Source organism: Scyliorhinus canicula, chromosome 14, assembly GCF_902713615.1.
Source record: "Scyliorhinus canicula chromosome 14, sScyCan1.1, whole genome shotgun sequence".
In the NCBI taxonomy this organism is placed as follows: domain Eukaryota; kingdom Metazoa; phylum Chordata; class Chondrichthyes; order Carcharhiniformes; family Scyliorhinidae; genus Scyliorhinus; species Scyliorhinus canicula.
Genome location: NC_052159.1, coordinates 73,189,142 through 73,204,907, shown reverse-complemented (window position 1 = coordinate 73,204,907; position 15,766 = coordinate 73,189,142). Strand labels below are relative to the sequence as shown.

The 15,766-nt window shown below is 49.7% G+C and overlaps 1 protein-coding gene across 1 annotated transcript in view; it reads left to right on the top strand.

The window, feature by feature from the left end:
- LOC119977606 (interleukin-1 receptor type 2-like) overlaps window positions 1-15,766 on the top strand; it is a 57,886-nt gene that overhangs the window by 12,662 nt on the left and 29,458 nt on the right. Inside the window, exon 3 of the mRNA XM_038818730.1 lies at window positions 11,768-11,821. Coding sequence (XP_038674658.1) covers window positions 11,768-11,821 — 54 coding nt within the window. The remainder of the gene's footprint in view (window positions 1-11,767; window positions 11,822-15,766) is intronic.

Here is a 15,766-nt window from a genome sequence, read left to right as displayed (position 1 = left end):
ACACCAGAGGCGATCATCTCCCTAGACACAGAAAAAGCCTTCGACTTAGTCGAATGGAAATACCTCATAGAGGTACTGGAGCGGTTCGGGCTTGGAACAGGGTTTACCTCTTGGGTAAAGCTCCTATGCAATGCTCCCATGGTGAACGTACGGACCAACAACACCAACTCCCGATTCTTCCAGCTGCACAGGGGCACCAGACAAGGATGCCCACAGCCCTGCTGCTGTTTGCTCTAGCGATCAAACCACTAGCAATCGCGCTCAGAGCAGCAAAAAGCTGGAGGGGGATCCGAAGGGGCAGCAGAGAGCACAGAATCTCACTCTATGCAGATGACCTGCTCCTCTACATTTCAGACCCACAAACCAGCATGGATGGAATCATCGTGCTCCTGAAAGAGTTTGGCGCCTTCTCGGGCGACAAACTCAACATGAGCAAAAGCAAGATCTTCCCGGTATGCCCACAAGTAGGGGGGCAGCACTAACGGGACTGCCGTTTAAACAAGCCCGACACAAATTCTGCTACCTGGGGATCCAGATAGCCCATGACTGGAAAGGGATCCACAAATGCAACCTCACGAGTCTGACGGAGGAGGTAAATGCATGGGAGGAGGACCTGGGGATTGAAATAGGGTGGGGACTCTGGAGCGAAGCACTGCACAGGGTCAACATCACCTCCTTGTGCGCAAGGCTCAGCCTGACGCAACTAAAAGTGGTACAGAGAGCCCACTCAACGAGAACCCGTAGGAGTAGTTCTTCCCGGAGGTGAAGGACAGATGTGAACTGTGCCAAGGAGGCCCAGCCAACCACGCCCACATGTTCTGGTCTTGCCCCAGACGTGAGGGGTACTGGATTTGCCATTCTCATGAAGATGGCACAAATAACAGGCTGAGCTCTGCACCTGATATGCGCAGTGTCCTCTCATGTGAACCTGATTAGCATTAGATCGTGAGGACTAAGCAGGTTCCCCTTTCGCATTAAAGGAAAGTGAACATGGCATATGTTGCAAAGGTCAGCTGGCATGGGTCCTGAAGGTTGGCTGGTTGGCAAAAATGGGTCCCGGGGGCACAAAGTTAGGAAAACACTGGTCTAGAAAACAGCAGCTATAACTTTTAAAAATAAATTTTGAGTATACAATTCATTTTTTTCCAATTAAGGGGCAATTTAGCGTGGCCAATCCACCTGCTCTGCACACCTTTGGGTTGTGGGGGTGAAGCCACACAAACACAGGGAGAATGTGCAATCTCACACAGACAGTGACCTAGAGCCATGATTGAACCTGGGACCTTGGTGCCGTGAGGCTGCAGTGCTAACTACTGCACCACCGTGCCAGTAGCTGTAACTTAATAGAAAGCCAAAACCACATTGCAAGGCTTCCAACCCCCTCAGATCCTTTGATTGCAAGGCTTCTATTTACTTCAAAGAGAAATAGCTTTCAGTAGCCTGCAATTGACAGAGACATGTCTTGATTGATTATTTTAATTTCCCTTCATGCTGGAATGGATCGCAAGTACCTTGCTGTGAAATGAAGCACAATGTTTATAAACATCTAGCTATTATTGACAAATAATGACCACACAAAAGCAGTTAAGTGCTTTCTACTGAGAAATAAGAGGACATGAAAGCACTTAACTCATTTGTTCATAAACATTAAGGTTCCCTGCTATGAGGGTCCCTTTTATGAGGTCTTGGTGGGAGGAGGGGGTGGGCAGGATTTGCATTGTGGGGAGGAGGGGGATCTCTGATGTACTCCGATGGGGTAACTACCTTAAATACTTATCCTCTTGGCCCACTACGAGGTTCACTGTATCAGGGCCACACTGGCAAATACTTAGAACATAGAACATAGAACGATACAGCGCAGTACAGGCCCTTCGGCCCTCGATGTTGCACCAACATGGAAAAAAAAACTAAAGGCCATCTAACCTACACTATGCCCTTATCATCCATATGCTTATCCAATAAACTTTTAAATGCCCTCAATGTTGGCGAGTTCACTACTGTTGCAGGTAGGGCATTCCACGGCCTCACCACTCTTTGCGTAAAAAACCCACCTCTGACCTCTGTCATATATCTATTACCCCTCAATTTAAGGCTATGTCCCCTCGTGCTAGCCACCTCCATCCGCGGGATAAGGCTCTCGCTGTCCACCTTATCTAACCCTCTGATCATTTTGTATGCCTCTATTAAGTCACCTCTTAACCTTCTTCTCTCTAACGAAAACAACCTCAAGTCCATCAGCCTTTCCTCATAAGATTTTCCCTCCATACCAGGCAACATCCTGGTAAATCTCCTCTGCACCCGTTCCAAAGCTTCCACGTCCTTCCTATAATGAGGCGACCAGAACTGTACGCAATACTCCAAATGCGGCCGTACTAGAGTTTTGTACAACTGCAACATGACCTCATGGCTCCGGAACTCAATCCCTCTACCAATAAGGGCCAACACACCATAGGCCTTCTTCACAATCCTATCAACCTGGGTGGCAACTTTCAGGGATCTATGTACATGTACACCGAGATCCCTCTGCTCATCCACACTACCAAGAATTTTACCATTAGCCAAATATTCCGCATTCCTGTTATTCTTTCCAAAGTGAATCACCTCACACTTCTCCACATTAAACTCCATTTGCCACCTCTCAGCCCAGCTCTGCAGCTTATCTATGTCCCTCTGTAACCTGCAACATCCTTCCGCACTGTCTACAACTCCACCGACTTTAGTGTCGTCTGCAAATTTACTCACCCATCCTTCTGCGCCCTCCTCTATGTCATTTATAAAAATGACAAACAGCAACGGCCCCAGAACAGATCCTTGTGGTACGCCACTCGTAACTGAACTCCATTCTGAACATTTCCCATCAACTACCACTCTCTGTCTTCTTTCAACTAGCCAATTTCTGATCCACATCTCTAAATCACCCTCAATCCTCAGCCTCCGTATTTTCTGCAATAGCCGACCGTGGGGAACCTTATCAAACGCTTTACTGAAATCCGTATACACCACATCAACTGCTCTACCCTCGTCTACCTGTTCAGTCACCTTCTCAAAGAACTCGATAAGGTTTGTGAGGCATGACCTACCCTTCACAAAACCATGCTGACTATCCCTAATCATATTATTCCTATCTAGATGATTATAAATCGTATCTTTTATAATCCTCTCCAAGACTTTACCCACCACAAACATTAGGCTCACCGGCCTATAGTTACCGGGGTTATCTCTACTCCCCTTCTTGAACAAAGGGACCACATTTGCTATCCTCCAGTCCTCTGGCACTATTTCTGTAGCCAATGATGACCTAAAAATCAAAGCCAAAGGCTCAGCAATCTCTTCCCTGGCTTCCCAGAGAATCCTAGGATAAATCCCATCGGGCCCCGGGGACTTATCTATTTTCACCTTGTCCAGAATTGCCAACACTTCTACCCTACGCACCTCAATGCCATCTATTCTAATAGCCTTGTAACAATCCAGGGCCAGAGGGCCGGAGAATCACAGAGGTGTGGAGAATCTGCGGTCAAGCTTGTTAATAGGATGCACATGGCGCTAGGCACTGGTCCCATTTTTCCCTGATGCTGGACTCTCTGCCGCATTGGGAACTTGGCTACTGGCAGAGAATCCAGCTACATATTTACTTTTTTTTTTTTTAAATAATTTTTATTGAAAGAGTTTTTCCATACAGACATTTACCCCTACTAATTTTTAAATTATTTACAACACAATCCCTCTAGGCAAATGTCCCTCCCTCGCCCGCCCTCTCGCGCGCACCAGTCCTCCCCCCCCCCCCCCCCCCCCCCCCCCCCCAGGCAACCTTAACAACCAAGGCAGCCTACAGTTTCAGACATGAGCAGCGAGCAGGCTTGCCCGCGTTACAGTCGTGCGTGTCCCCCCACGACCCTTGCTGCCCCCCCCTCCCCCCCTCCCCCCCCTCCCTCCCCCCCCCCCCCCCTCCCCCCCCCCCCCCCCCCCCCCCCCCCCCCCCCGGGTTGCTGCTGCCACGACCCCGAACGTCTATCTCTGATCTAAAAAGTCAAGGAAAGGTTGCCACCGCCTGGCGAATCCCTGTACCGACCCTCTCAGGGCAAATTTGATCCTTTCTAGCTGAATATAGCTAGCCATATCGTTAATCCAAGTTTCAACGCTTGGAGGCCTCGCGTCCTTCCATTGAATTAATATCCTTCGTCGAGCCACTAGGGACGCAAAGGCCAGTATTCCGGCCTCCCTAGCCTCCTGTACCCCCGGTTCTACCCCGACCCCAAAGATCGCAAGCCCCCATCCTGGTTTGACCCTGGACCCCACCACCTTCGACACCGTCCTTGCCACCCCCTTCCAGAACCCTTCCAGCACCGGACATGCCCAGAACATATGCACATGGTTCGCTGGGCTTCCCAGACATCTGACACACCTGTCCTCACCCCCAAAGAACCGGCTCATCCTTGTCCCCGTCATGTGAGCTCTATGCAGCACCTTAAATTGAATGAGGCTCAGTCTCGCACACGAGGAGGAAGAGTTGACCTTCTCCAGTGCATCCGCCCACGTCCCGTCTTCTATCTGCTCTCCCAGCTCCCCTTCCCACTTGGCTTTCAGCTCCTCCCCCGATGCTGCTTCCGCCTCCTGCATTATCTTGTAGATGTCTGATATCTTCCCCCCTCCGACCCAGACCCCCGAGAGCACCCTATCACTCGCCCCCTTACTGGGGAGCAGGGGAAACCCCTCCACCTGCCGCCTAGCAAATGCCTTCACTTGTAAATATCTGAACATGTTTCCCGGGGGAGCTCAAACTTCTCCTCCAGCCCTCCCAGGCTCGCAAACCTCCCCTCTATAAACAGGTCCTTCAGCTGCCGTATGCCCACCCTGTACCAGCTCTGAAATCCCCCGTCGATGTTCCCCGGGATGAATCTATGGTTCCCTCTTATTGGCGCCGCCAACAGACCTCCCATTTCACCCCTATGTCGCCTCCACTGCCCCCATATCTTGAGGGTGGCCGCCACCACCGGGCTCGTGGTGTACCTCGTGGGGGGGAGCGGCCATGGTGCCGTTACTAGGGCCCCCAGGCTTGTGTTGCCACAGGACGCCCTCTCCATTCGTTTCCAAGCTGCCCCCTCCCCTTCCATCATCCACTTGCGCACCATTGACACATTTGCTGCCCAGTAGTACCCCGAGAGATTGGGCAGTGCCAGCCCTCCACTGTCCCTACTCCGCTCCAATAAGACCCTCCTCACCCTTGGGGTGCCATGCGCCCACACGTAGCTCATGATGCTACTCGTCACCTTTTTGAAGAAGGCCCTAGGGAGGAAGATGGGCAAGCACTGAAATAAAAACAAGAACCTTGGGAGGACCGTCATTTTGATTGACTGCACCCTCCCCGCCAGCGACAACGGTACCATGTCCCACCTCTTAAACTCCTCCTCCATCTGTTCCACCAGCCTGGAAAAGTTCAACTTGTGGAGGGTCCCCCAGTTCCTTGCCACCTGCACCCCTAAGTACCTAAAGCTCTTTCCTGCTCGCTTGAAGGGGAGTCTCCCAATACCCTCTCCCTGGTCCCCCGGGTGTATCACAAAACCTCGCTTTTGCCCAAATTTAATTTGTACCCCGAAAAGTCCCCAAACTCTGCTAATAGTTCCATTATCTCCGGCATTCCCCCTTCTGGGTCTGCCACGTACAGCAGTAGATCATCCGCATACAGCGATACTCGATGTTCCTCCCCTCCCCTAGTCAGTCCTCTCCACCCCCCTGAACCCCTCAGTGCCATCGCCAACGGTTCAATCGCCAGTGCGAAAAGTAGGGGGGATAGGGGACATCCCTGCCTGGTCCCTCGGTGGAGCCCGAAATACTCCGACCTCCTCCCGTTTGTCACTACACTCGCCGTCGGGGCCGAGTAGAGCAACTTCACCCACTTAATAAACCCTTCCCCAAACCCAAACCGTTTCAACGTCTCCCACAGGTACTCCCACTCCACCCTATCGAATGCCTTCTCCGCGTCCAGCGCTACCACTATCTCAGCCTCCCCCTCCACTGCCGGCATCATAATTACATTCAGCAATCTCCGCACGTTCGTGTTGAGCTGCCGCCCCTTCACGAACCCCGTCTGGTCCTCATGGATTACCCCTGGCACACAATCCTCTATTCTAGCTGCCAGGATCTTTGCCAGCAACTTGGCATCCACGTTCAGAAGCGAGATAGGCCTGTAGGACCCGCACTGCACGGGGTCTTTATCCCGCTTCAATATCAGGGAGATCAGAGCCTGCGACATTGTCGGGGGCAGAACCCCCCCCTCTCGCGCCTCATTAAAGGCTCGTACCAGTACCGGTCCCACCAAGTCCACATTTTTCTTATAGAATTCCACCGGGAACCCATCTGGCCCCGGCGCCTTCCCCGCTTGCATCTGACCTATTCCCTTGACTAGCTCCTCTAGCCCTATTGGCGCCCCCAGCCCTTCTACCAGCCCCTCCTGGACCCTTGGGAACCTCAATTTGTTTAGGAAGTCCTCCATTCCCCCTCTCCTTGTCGGCGGCTCAGACCGATACAACTCCTTGTAAAAATCCCTGAAGACCCCGTTCACTTCTTGCCCCTTCTGCACTACCTTCCCGCCCCTCTCCTTCACTCCCCCAATCTCCCTAGCCGCATCTCGTTTGCGAAGCTGGTGTGCCAGCATCCTGCTCGCCTTTTCCCCATACTCATAGACCGCGCCCTGTGCCCTTCTCCACTGCGTCTCTGCCTTCCTGGTGGTCAGCAGGTCAAACTTGACCTGCAGGCTGCGCCGTTCTTCCAGCAGCCCCTCCTCTGGTGCCTCCGCATATCTCCTATCCACTTCCAATAGCTCCCCCACCAGCCTCTCCCTCTCCTGCCTCTCCTTTCTTTCTCTATGCGCCCTTATGGAGATCAGCTCTCCCCTGATCACTGCCTTCAGGGCCTCCCAGACCATCCCCACCTGCACCTCACCCGTGTCATTCAAGTCCAGATAGCTCTCAATGCTCTTCCGGACCCTTTTACACACCTCGTCGTCCGCTAACAGCCCCACATCCAGCCGCCACAGCGGGCGCTGGTCCCGCGCCTCCCCCATTTCCACATCCACCCAATGCGGTGCATGATCAGAGATCGCAATGGCCGAGTACTCAGCTTCCCGTACCCTCGGGATCAGCCCCCTGCTCAACACGAAGAAATCGATTCTGGAGTACACTCTATGGACGTGGGAGAAAAAGGAATACTCCCTCGCCCTCGGCCTACCAAACCTCCATGGGTCTACTCCTCCCATCTGCTCCATGTACCCCCTCAGCACTTCTGCCGCTGCCGGCCTCCTATTGGTCCTTGCGCTCGATCTGTCTAGCCCGGGGTTCAGCACTGTGTTAAAGTCCCCCCCCATGATCAAGCCCCCTGCCTCCAGTCCCGGAATGAGGCCTAATAGGCGCCTCATAAAACCCGCGTCATCCCAGTTCGGGGCATATACGTTGACCATCACCACTTTCTCCCCCTGCAGCTTACCCTTCACCATCACATACCTACCCTCCTTATCCGCCACCACCTCCTCCGCCACGAACGACACCCTCTTTCCCACCAGAATCGCCACCCCCCCGGTTCTTTGCGTCCAATCCAGAGTGGAACACCTGTCCCACCCACCCCCTTCTCAGGCGAACCTGGTCCACTACCTTCAAATGGGTCTCCTGTAACATTGCTACATCAGCCTTCAGTCCCTTCAGGTGTGAGAATACCCTTGATCTCTTGACCGGCCCATTCAACCCCCTCACGTTCCAAGTGATCAGCCGGGTCGCGGGACGACCCGCCCCCTTCCCCTGCCGATTAGCCATGTCCTGTTCCCTGCTCGCCCCGGGTCGACCCTCCCCTTCTGACCCGCTCCCCATGGCGATGTCCCCCTCCCCCCACCTCTCCAGTCCTCCACTTCCCGTTTCTGGTCTTTTCAGCAGCAACCCGGTGTCCCTCCCTAACCCCCCCCCCCCCCCCCCCAGGCTAGGACCCCTCCTAGCCGCGATGTACCCTCCATCGTACTCCCGTAAGTCAGCTGGTTCACGCTGACCCGGCTGCTCCTGCCCCACTCCGACTCCCCCCGGCTCGGTGGGGGCCTCCCCCCCCGTTGCCACTCCTCCCTGGCCCCGCTCCAGCGCGGGAAAGGTCGCCATTGCTAGCCACGCCCCGCACTCCTCCCCTCCCCCCTCCTCTGCCCCGCGCGCGGGAAAACAGAGGAAAGCCCGCGCTTTCGCCCTGCCACACCCCACCCCGCCATCTTCAGTTCCACCCCCGTCCCCGTCCATGCCTGTAAAAGAACCCCCCCTAGGAGCCCATATCCCCGATCTGCTCTCCCCCCCGTCCCACCTCCCCAACTTAACATTATAAATAACAGATAAATAACAAATAACAATGTACTTAACAGTCGCCCTCTACCAAACAGCATAAATAACCCTAAATAACCATGAATAACCACAATAACAATAACTAAGGGAAGTTGGCAAAGGGGGAAAAAACATCAGAAGAAAAACCACAGCAAGAGTTCAAAATCCAAACAAAGAATTCAGCTGAAAGTACCCGAGCGGCTACGGCCGCCAAGTATCCCCTGGGTCTAATTCGAGTCCAGTTTCTCTTCCTGTACAAAGGCCCACGCCTCCTCTGGGGACTCAAAATAGTGGTGTTGGTTCCTGTAGGTGACCCACAAGCGCGCTGGCTGCAGCATTCCGAACCTGATCCGTTTTGCATGTAGCACCGCCTTCGTCCGGTTTGTACCGGGCCCGCCGCTTTGCCACCTCCGCACTCCAGTCCTGGTAGACCCTCACCGTCGAATTCTCCCACTTGCTGCTCCTTTCCCTCTTGGCCCACTCCAGCACTCTCTCACGGTCGCTGAGTCGCTGGAACCGCACCAGCACCGCCCTCGGGGGCTCATTTGCTCTTGGCCTCCTAGCCATGACCCTGTAGGCCTCTTCCAGCTCCAGGGGCGAAGGGACGGCCCCTGCCCCCATCAGGGAGCTCAGCATTTCTGCTACATATCCCGGGAGGTCTGACCCCTCCAGGCCTTCTGCCAGGCCCAAGATCCTCAGGTTCTTCCGCCTCATTCGGGTATCCAGCTCCTCAAAACGGCTCTGCCATTTCAGATGGAGTGCCTCGTGCACCTCTACCTTTCCCACGAGGACCGTGGCCTCCTCCTCCCTCACAGTCATCTCCTGTTGCAGCTCCCGAATCGACGCCTCTTGGGTCGCCTGGGCTCCCATCAGCCTGGTGGTCGTCGCATTCATTGACTCCAAGAGCTCCATTTTCAGCTCCGTAAAGAAGCGCAGGAGAGCGGCCTGCTGCTCCTCCGCCCATTTCCTCCATTCCTCGGGTGCTCCACCGGCCGCCATTTTGGTCTTCTTCCCCCGCTTTTTTTTGGGAGCTGCTGTTGCTTTCTTTACCACCCCACTCCGGGTACCGACCATAAAGTTGGTCTGGTTCTCTTCAGGGAGCCTTCCCCCACCGGGATTTGTCCTTACAGCGCCGTTGGGGCCCTCGAATCGGCCCGAAAACACCTTTGTAGCAGGAGCAGCCAAACGTGCGACTTAGCTGGTCATAGCCGCAACCGGAAGTCGCTACATATTTACTAATATATATTTTCCATCCCGTCTCAAACCAGGACACTTCGATGAAGCGTTTACTTGATAATGGACAAAAATAGCAACTGAAAGGGAGGAGATTTTCTGTACAAGCAGCGAATTGTGCAACCTGGCACATATTAGGGAAAGGATTGGGGGAAGAATTGGATCCTTCTACCATCTGTGTCAAAGCATCATTGCGCTTCCAGTTATTGCTGACAGTTGTTTCTCCATTATCAGGCACTTTAGAGAATTTTATGATAAGACAAATATAATTTGTGTACCTCAGTTGAAAGATTGGACTCAATCATATCCAAATGGGAAATATTTACATGTTGATCAAGTGAACTGTAATGGTCCAGTTGGTGTTACTTTGAACTCGGGTCAATGTTCACTTCATCTGTACACACCTATACTCCCGGTTTGTGTTGTGTTTCTCCCCACTCCACTTATTACTACAAATACATCGATAACAGTCTGATATCAGATGAAGTTTATCCAGATGTGGCATCATTTTGTACCATTTCCTCAACCACATGCTGCTAATACTTTGCATTCAATGGAAATGGAAATTGCATGAAGGATCTGTATACAATTTAAGAAGGAAATTTCCAAAATGTTGATTTCCGCTCAACCAACAGTAATAGATCATTCCTAAATTTGAATTAGTCTCCCATTACTTCCTTTAGAAATGCACAATTATGAACTAACCATATATATATATAGAAATTTAAAAACTACTCTTGAAGATCTATTGCCTGTAATTACTAGGTTGTGCTTTAACTAAGCTTTTTTGCAACATTTGTTGTGGCAGTGAATGATGAGCAAAATTTCAGAAGAGTATTTCAGAGAACTGAAAATAGTATTTTGATATTTCACCCTCAAATATTCTCCCCAATTCTCCAAATTGTGGCAATTCATTCTATCCTATCGTATCACAAATTGCCAATCTCAACACAGCATTTCTAAAGTTTCGCTATCTCCAGAACTGTCATATTTCACACAGAATTTGACCATCTTTCTACGTAACTGCATCTTTAACTTTATTTTCCAGATATCTGAAAGTCATCTCCATGCTTGAGAATGCTATTTAATCTCATGTCTATTTGTTCTATGTTTGGAGTAAATTATATTATCTGTTTCCATCCTTGCCCTTCCCAGCACACCAGTATCATAATAAAAGGCAGGGTGCGTATAATGTACAGAATGGGCCTAATTTTATGAAGGTGGTAGAGGTCCCACCACCGTGGCCAAATGTAGAACATGAGCCCACTTCAGTGGTCAGTGGTACCCGGGTTGTATCTTGTCCCTGGCAGCCAAGTAAATGACTGCAGATCAGGTAGTTGTATCAATGAAGCTGCTGGCAACGGCCATTGTTGGGCCAACGCTATCCAAGGGTTGGCCAGGAGGGCAGGTGGCGCTGTTCCTTCCATTGCTTCTGGAGGCCTCTCTGGAGGCCTGTGAGGCTCCACCCTGCCCCTCAAGAGGCTACTGGAGTTTCCCTGGTGGTCTTCCCATGCGGGCCCTCACAAGCACTAGTAAAATGCCAGCAAAGATGCAAGGAGGCTCTAATTGACCACTTGGCTCAATAAGCTCCAGGCAGGTGATCGATCTGCAACCTTTCCATGATTTGCAAGATGTTATGGTAGTGGGGAGAAGATGTTTTACCAGCCTTTCCACTTCCCAGCCTATCCTCAAAGGATTGACAAAATCAATAGTTTAGATATAGCCTTGCCAGTAATATATAAATGAATAACATATATCGGTTAACGTCAAATGTCCTTGAAATGCATGAGTAGCTTTGGTTTCCTTTGTTTGAATACTTGCAGTAAATCAAAATATATACATTTCCCAGAAATGTAGTTATTACTCAATGGCGATCTATTACATATAACTAAGGTGACATTTGCAAGGTTCAAAATAATTAAGTTGGTAATAATTTGTTGCAGTGCACATTGGTAGGCACCAATTCACCCTGGATTGTCTTTTCTTTATGCTTTCTTCATCGATTTTATTTTTAATTACATAATTGATCGTGAAAATATTTTTTATGAAAGCTTGAAAAAGGATACTTTCATCTGGAAATTGTTTTGTGACTTTAAATTCTGAATTTATAATAAACAATGTTTAAATATTACTCAGATTTTTACAGCTTACATTTTTACAGCTTACATTTTATTGTAAACTTCGTTTCACAGATCATGTTCCCCAGATTTTATATCCATGCAATAATACTATTGAAGCATTGGTTGGTAAGTGAAGTCAAGAAAAATAAAGCAATAAACTAAACTTTTGCATCCATTCTGCCTTTTCCTGACTTCTGCCCAAAATAATGTACCCCCAATATAGTGAGCCTTTGAACCCAACAATTCCTCAAAAAAATGTTTTTTTTAAATGTATTCTTGGGATGCAAGTGTCATTGACAATGATGGTATTTATTGCCCATTCCGAGCTGCGACGAGGAGATAATGTTGGGACAACTTTGGACAGCTGTAATCCTCTTGCTACAATAGTGTTAGATCAGGAATTCCAGGACTTTGACGCATCGAGGATAAAGTATTGGCTGTATGTTCAAGTCAAGGTGGTGTGTGGTGTAGGCTTGATGATGTTCCCATGCGCTTACTGCCCTTCTCTAGGTGGTGGGGATTGGAAGTTGGATGTTTTTCTGCAATGCATCCAGTGGATAGTGCACACTGCTGCCAACCAATGCTGGTTGTGTGCAGATCTTGTGGTCTTGTAAATAGAGGCAGTGACACATGCAGATTACTGGCCTTGGCAGGGGGAAATATTTGGTCAACATAAAAGCACTTGATTCAACAAATGCACAGTCCTTTAACAGAATCTAAACTGGACTCTGAGGTGTCGTCCACTGATGCAGGGTGATACTGCAGTGAAGCAAGTTCCCAATGCTGTTCCCATATGGTCGGATTTTAATTTTTCCTGGGTTTGTCCGTAAAATAAACTCTGTTTAGCTGAACACAGATGTTGTACCATAGGAGCCGACAATGAAAACATAATAATTGAGGAACAGACAATGTGGAAACTACAGATAGGCTTCCAAGCACATTGACAGAGTGGAAAGAGAGAATGGAGGAGCCCACCTCAAAAATGAGTAGATGTCATTGTGATGTTGTTCCACAGATAGAGTGACCAACTCCATGGAATATCAAACACTCCAATCAAATAAAGATATGCATGCCATGACCTTGTGGTGATTGTATATCTGTGCAGATGCAATACAACTGAGCAAGCACTAGAGGGAGCACGGGAGAGATATAAATACACACAAACAGGAAGTCAGCACACACTTCACAGGAACGGGAGCTGGTAGCAAGACAGACTAGCATCACGGATGTAACTTTAAGTTAAGCACTGAAGAGAGAACAAACTCACAATAAAGCATCTATTTCAACTTTAAGACTACGAGCTTTATAAAGACACAAGGAACAACACATGGTGCCAGGACTGGCTTCAGAACGCTTACAATAATATTACACAAGCTGCAGACACAGAAAGACCAAAATGGCAAGGAAAACTCCTAACGGACATTCGACGTGGGAAGACTTCGCTAATTCAATGATATTGATTGGAACCCCACCACAGCTGAACACAATCGGTAATTTAAGTAACGAATGAAAAATATGATATATATATCATAGCTAATGATTTAAAAGCAGCCTCAGAAGAAATGAAAATAGCACTGCTCATCGCAGGACTTGAAGCTAAAGAAATATATAATGGCTTTAAATACTTCAAAGGTGAAGACAGAACCAAATTAGAAGTAATACAAAAAAATTTGAACAGTACTGTAACAGTGTTTGAACAGTACCGTGAGGGGCCTCACGGTAGCATGGTGGTTAACATCAATGCTTCACAGCTCCAGGGTCCCAGGTTTGATTCCCGGCTGGGTCACTGTCTGTGTGGAGTCTGCACGTCCTCCCCATGTGTGCGTGGGTTTCCTCCGGGTGCTCCGGTTTCCTCCCACAGTCCAAAGATGTGCGGGTTAGGTGGATTGGCCATGCTAAATTGCCCGTAGTGTAAGGTTAATGGGGGGATTGTTGGGTTACGGGTATACGGGTTACGTGGGTTTAAGTAGGGTGATCATTGCTCGGCACAACATCGAGGGCCGAAGGGCCTGTTCTGTGCTGTACTGTTCTATGTTCTATGTTCTATGTATGCTCAGAGACCAAACTGCACAGGGACTGAGTGATGCAAAACTCGACCAATCACTATCAGAACAGAAAGGGTTCAGTCCAGAAAACGCGAGTGCAAAGCCCAGATCGAAAGGAAAAAGTAACTTGAACTTTTTACAAGAAAAAATGCTGAAATCCACTGTAAAATGGCATCTGAGCACATTTTACAGTCTCTGGGGAACAAAAGACGAAAATCTGCATCTACGCATGCGCAGGAAACAGAAGCCGTGCATGCGCAGTTAAAAAAAGTTTTGGTCGTGGATCGTTCTGCGCATGCGCAAGACGCGCATGCCCAGTTGAAAGGAGAGATCGCACCATTCGAAGATGGTTCTGCGCATGCGCAAGCCGCGCATGCCCAGTTGAAAGGAGAGATCGCACCATTCGAAGATGGTTCTGCGCATGCGCAGTGGACAAAAAAACGCACAGTAAAGGAAGATCGATTTGCGCAGGCGCAATCGATTCCTACGCATGACGTCATGAGCGTCATGATGTCAGAGGACCCGGACCACGCCCAAGCACGACAAGAACAACAATGAAAACAACAAAAACAGAAGCAACAAGAACGACAACGAAAACAACAAAGACAGAAACGACAAAAACAACAACAAGAACGACAATGAAAACAACAAAGACAGAAACGACAAAAACAGCAACAAGAACGACAATGAAAACAACAAAGACTGAAATGACAGAAACAACAACAATGAAACAACGGCCTGTACAAAGTGGTACAACTCTACACATGAAGGATAATGCCACAGCACACTGCAAAACAATGACCAGACTACAAACATGCCATGGCACGACAACGAATCTCACAAATTCACATCTGCTCCTGGACAAGCAAGCACACCAGCTTTCAAGACAGATACCACAAGCACAGAAAAAAAGTCCATGTCAGTCAACATCAGTGGTTTGACCATTCAAATACCTCGGGATGACTAATTGGTCACTTAAAAAAAAAAGAACACCGACAACATTCCCAATGGAGTTGCAATATCAATATCACCACGTCAAAAACGAAAAAGAAAAAAACTCAACGAACAAATTCATCAAGTTTGGACTCATAAATGTTTTTATTAAGATTGGACTCATAAATATAAATTGGCTCTGTAAAATATCCAATATCATCATCACTTGTATAGATACACATATCATAAGTAATCTAACTGGTTTGTACAATTTTCTTTAACAAATGTACAGAAAATATGTAAAGAAAAAAGGGGGGATGTGGTGATTGTATATCTGTGTAGATGACTTCCGGTTGCGACTATGCGGAGCTAAGCCGCACGTTTGGCAGCTCCTGCTTTAATAGGACTTGTGGGCTCTTTTAAGGGCCCCAAACAGCGCTGATTCGACTATTCACGGTGGATAAAGGGGTCTGGAGCAGAACCCCCCGGGATTTATGGTGCGGACCCGGAGTGGGGCGAGGAGAAAAACGGCAGCAGCTCCCCTGGAAAAGCGGGGGAAGGTGGACAAAATAGCGGCCGGTGGAGCCCCTGAGGAGTGGAGGCAGTGGGCGGAGGAGCAGCAGGCGGCCCTTCTGCACTATTTTACGGAGCTGAAAGGGGAGTTGTTGGAATACCTGAAGGTAACGACTGGTAAGCTGCTGGAGACCCAGACAACTCCGGGTGCAGCGATACTTGAGTTGCAGCAGCAGGCCTCTGAGCGCAAGGATGAGGTTTCGGCCCTCGTGGGGAAGGTGGAGATGCACGAGGCGCTCCACAAAAAGTGGCACGATCGTTTTGAGGAGATGGAGTTTCGATCAAGGAGGAAGAACTTGAGGTTCCTGGGCCTCGAGGAGGGGCTGGAGGGGTCGGACCTGCCGGCCTATGTGGCCGTGATGCTGAACTCGCTGGTGGTGGCAGGATCCCTCCATCTGCCCCTGGAGCTGGAGGGGGCCCACAGAGTACTGGCCAGGCAGCCGAAGGCAAATGAACCCCCGCGGGCGGTGCTGGTGCGGTTCCATCGGTTCAGTGACCGGGAGTGTGTGCTGCGATGGGC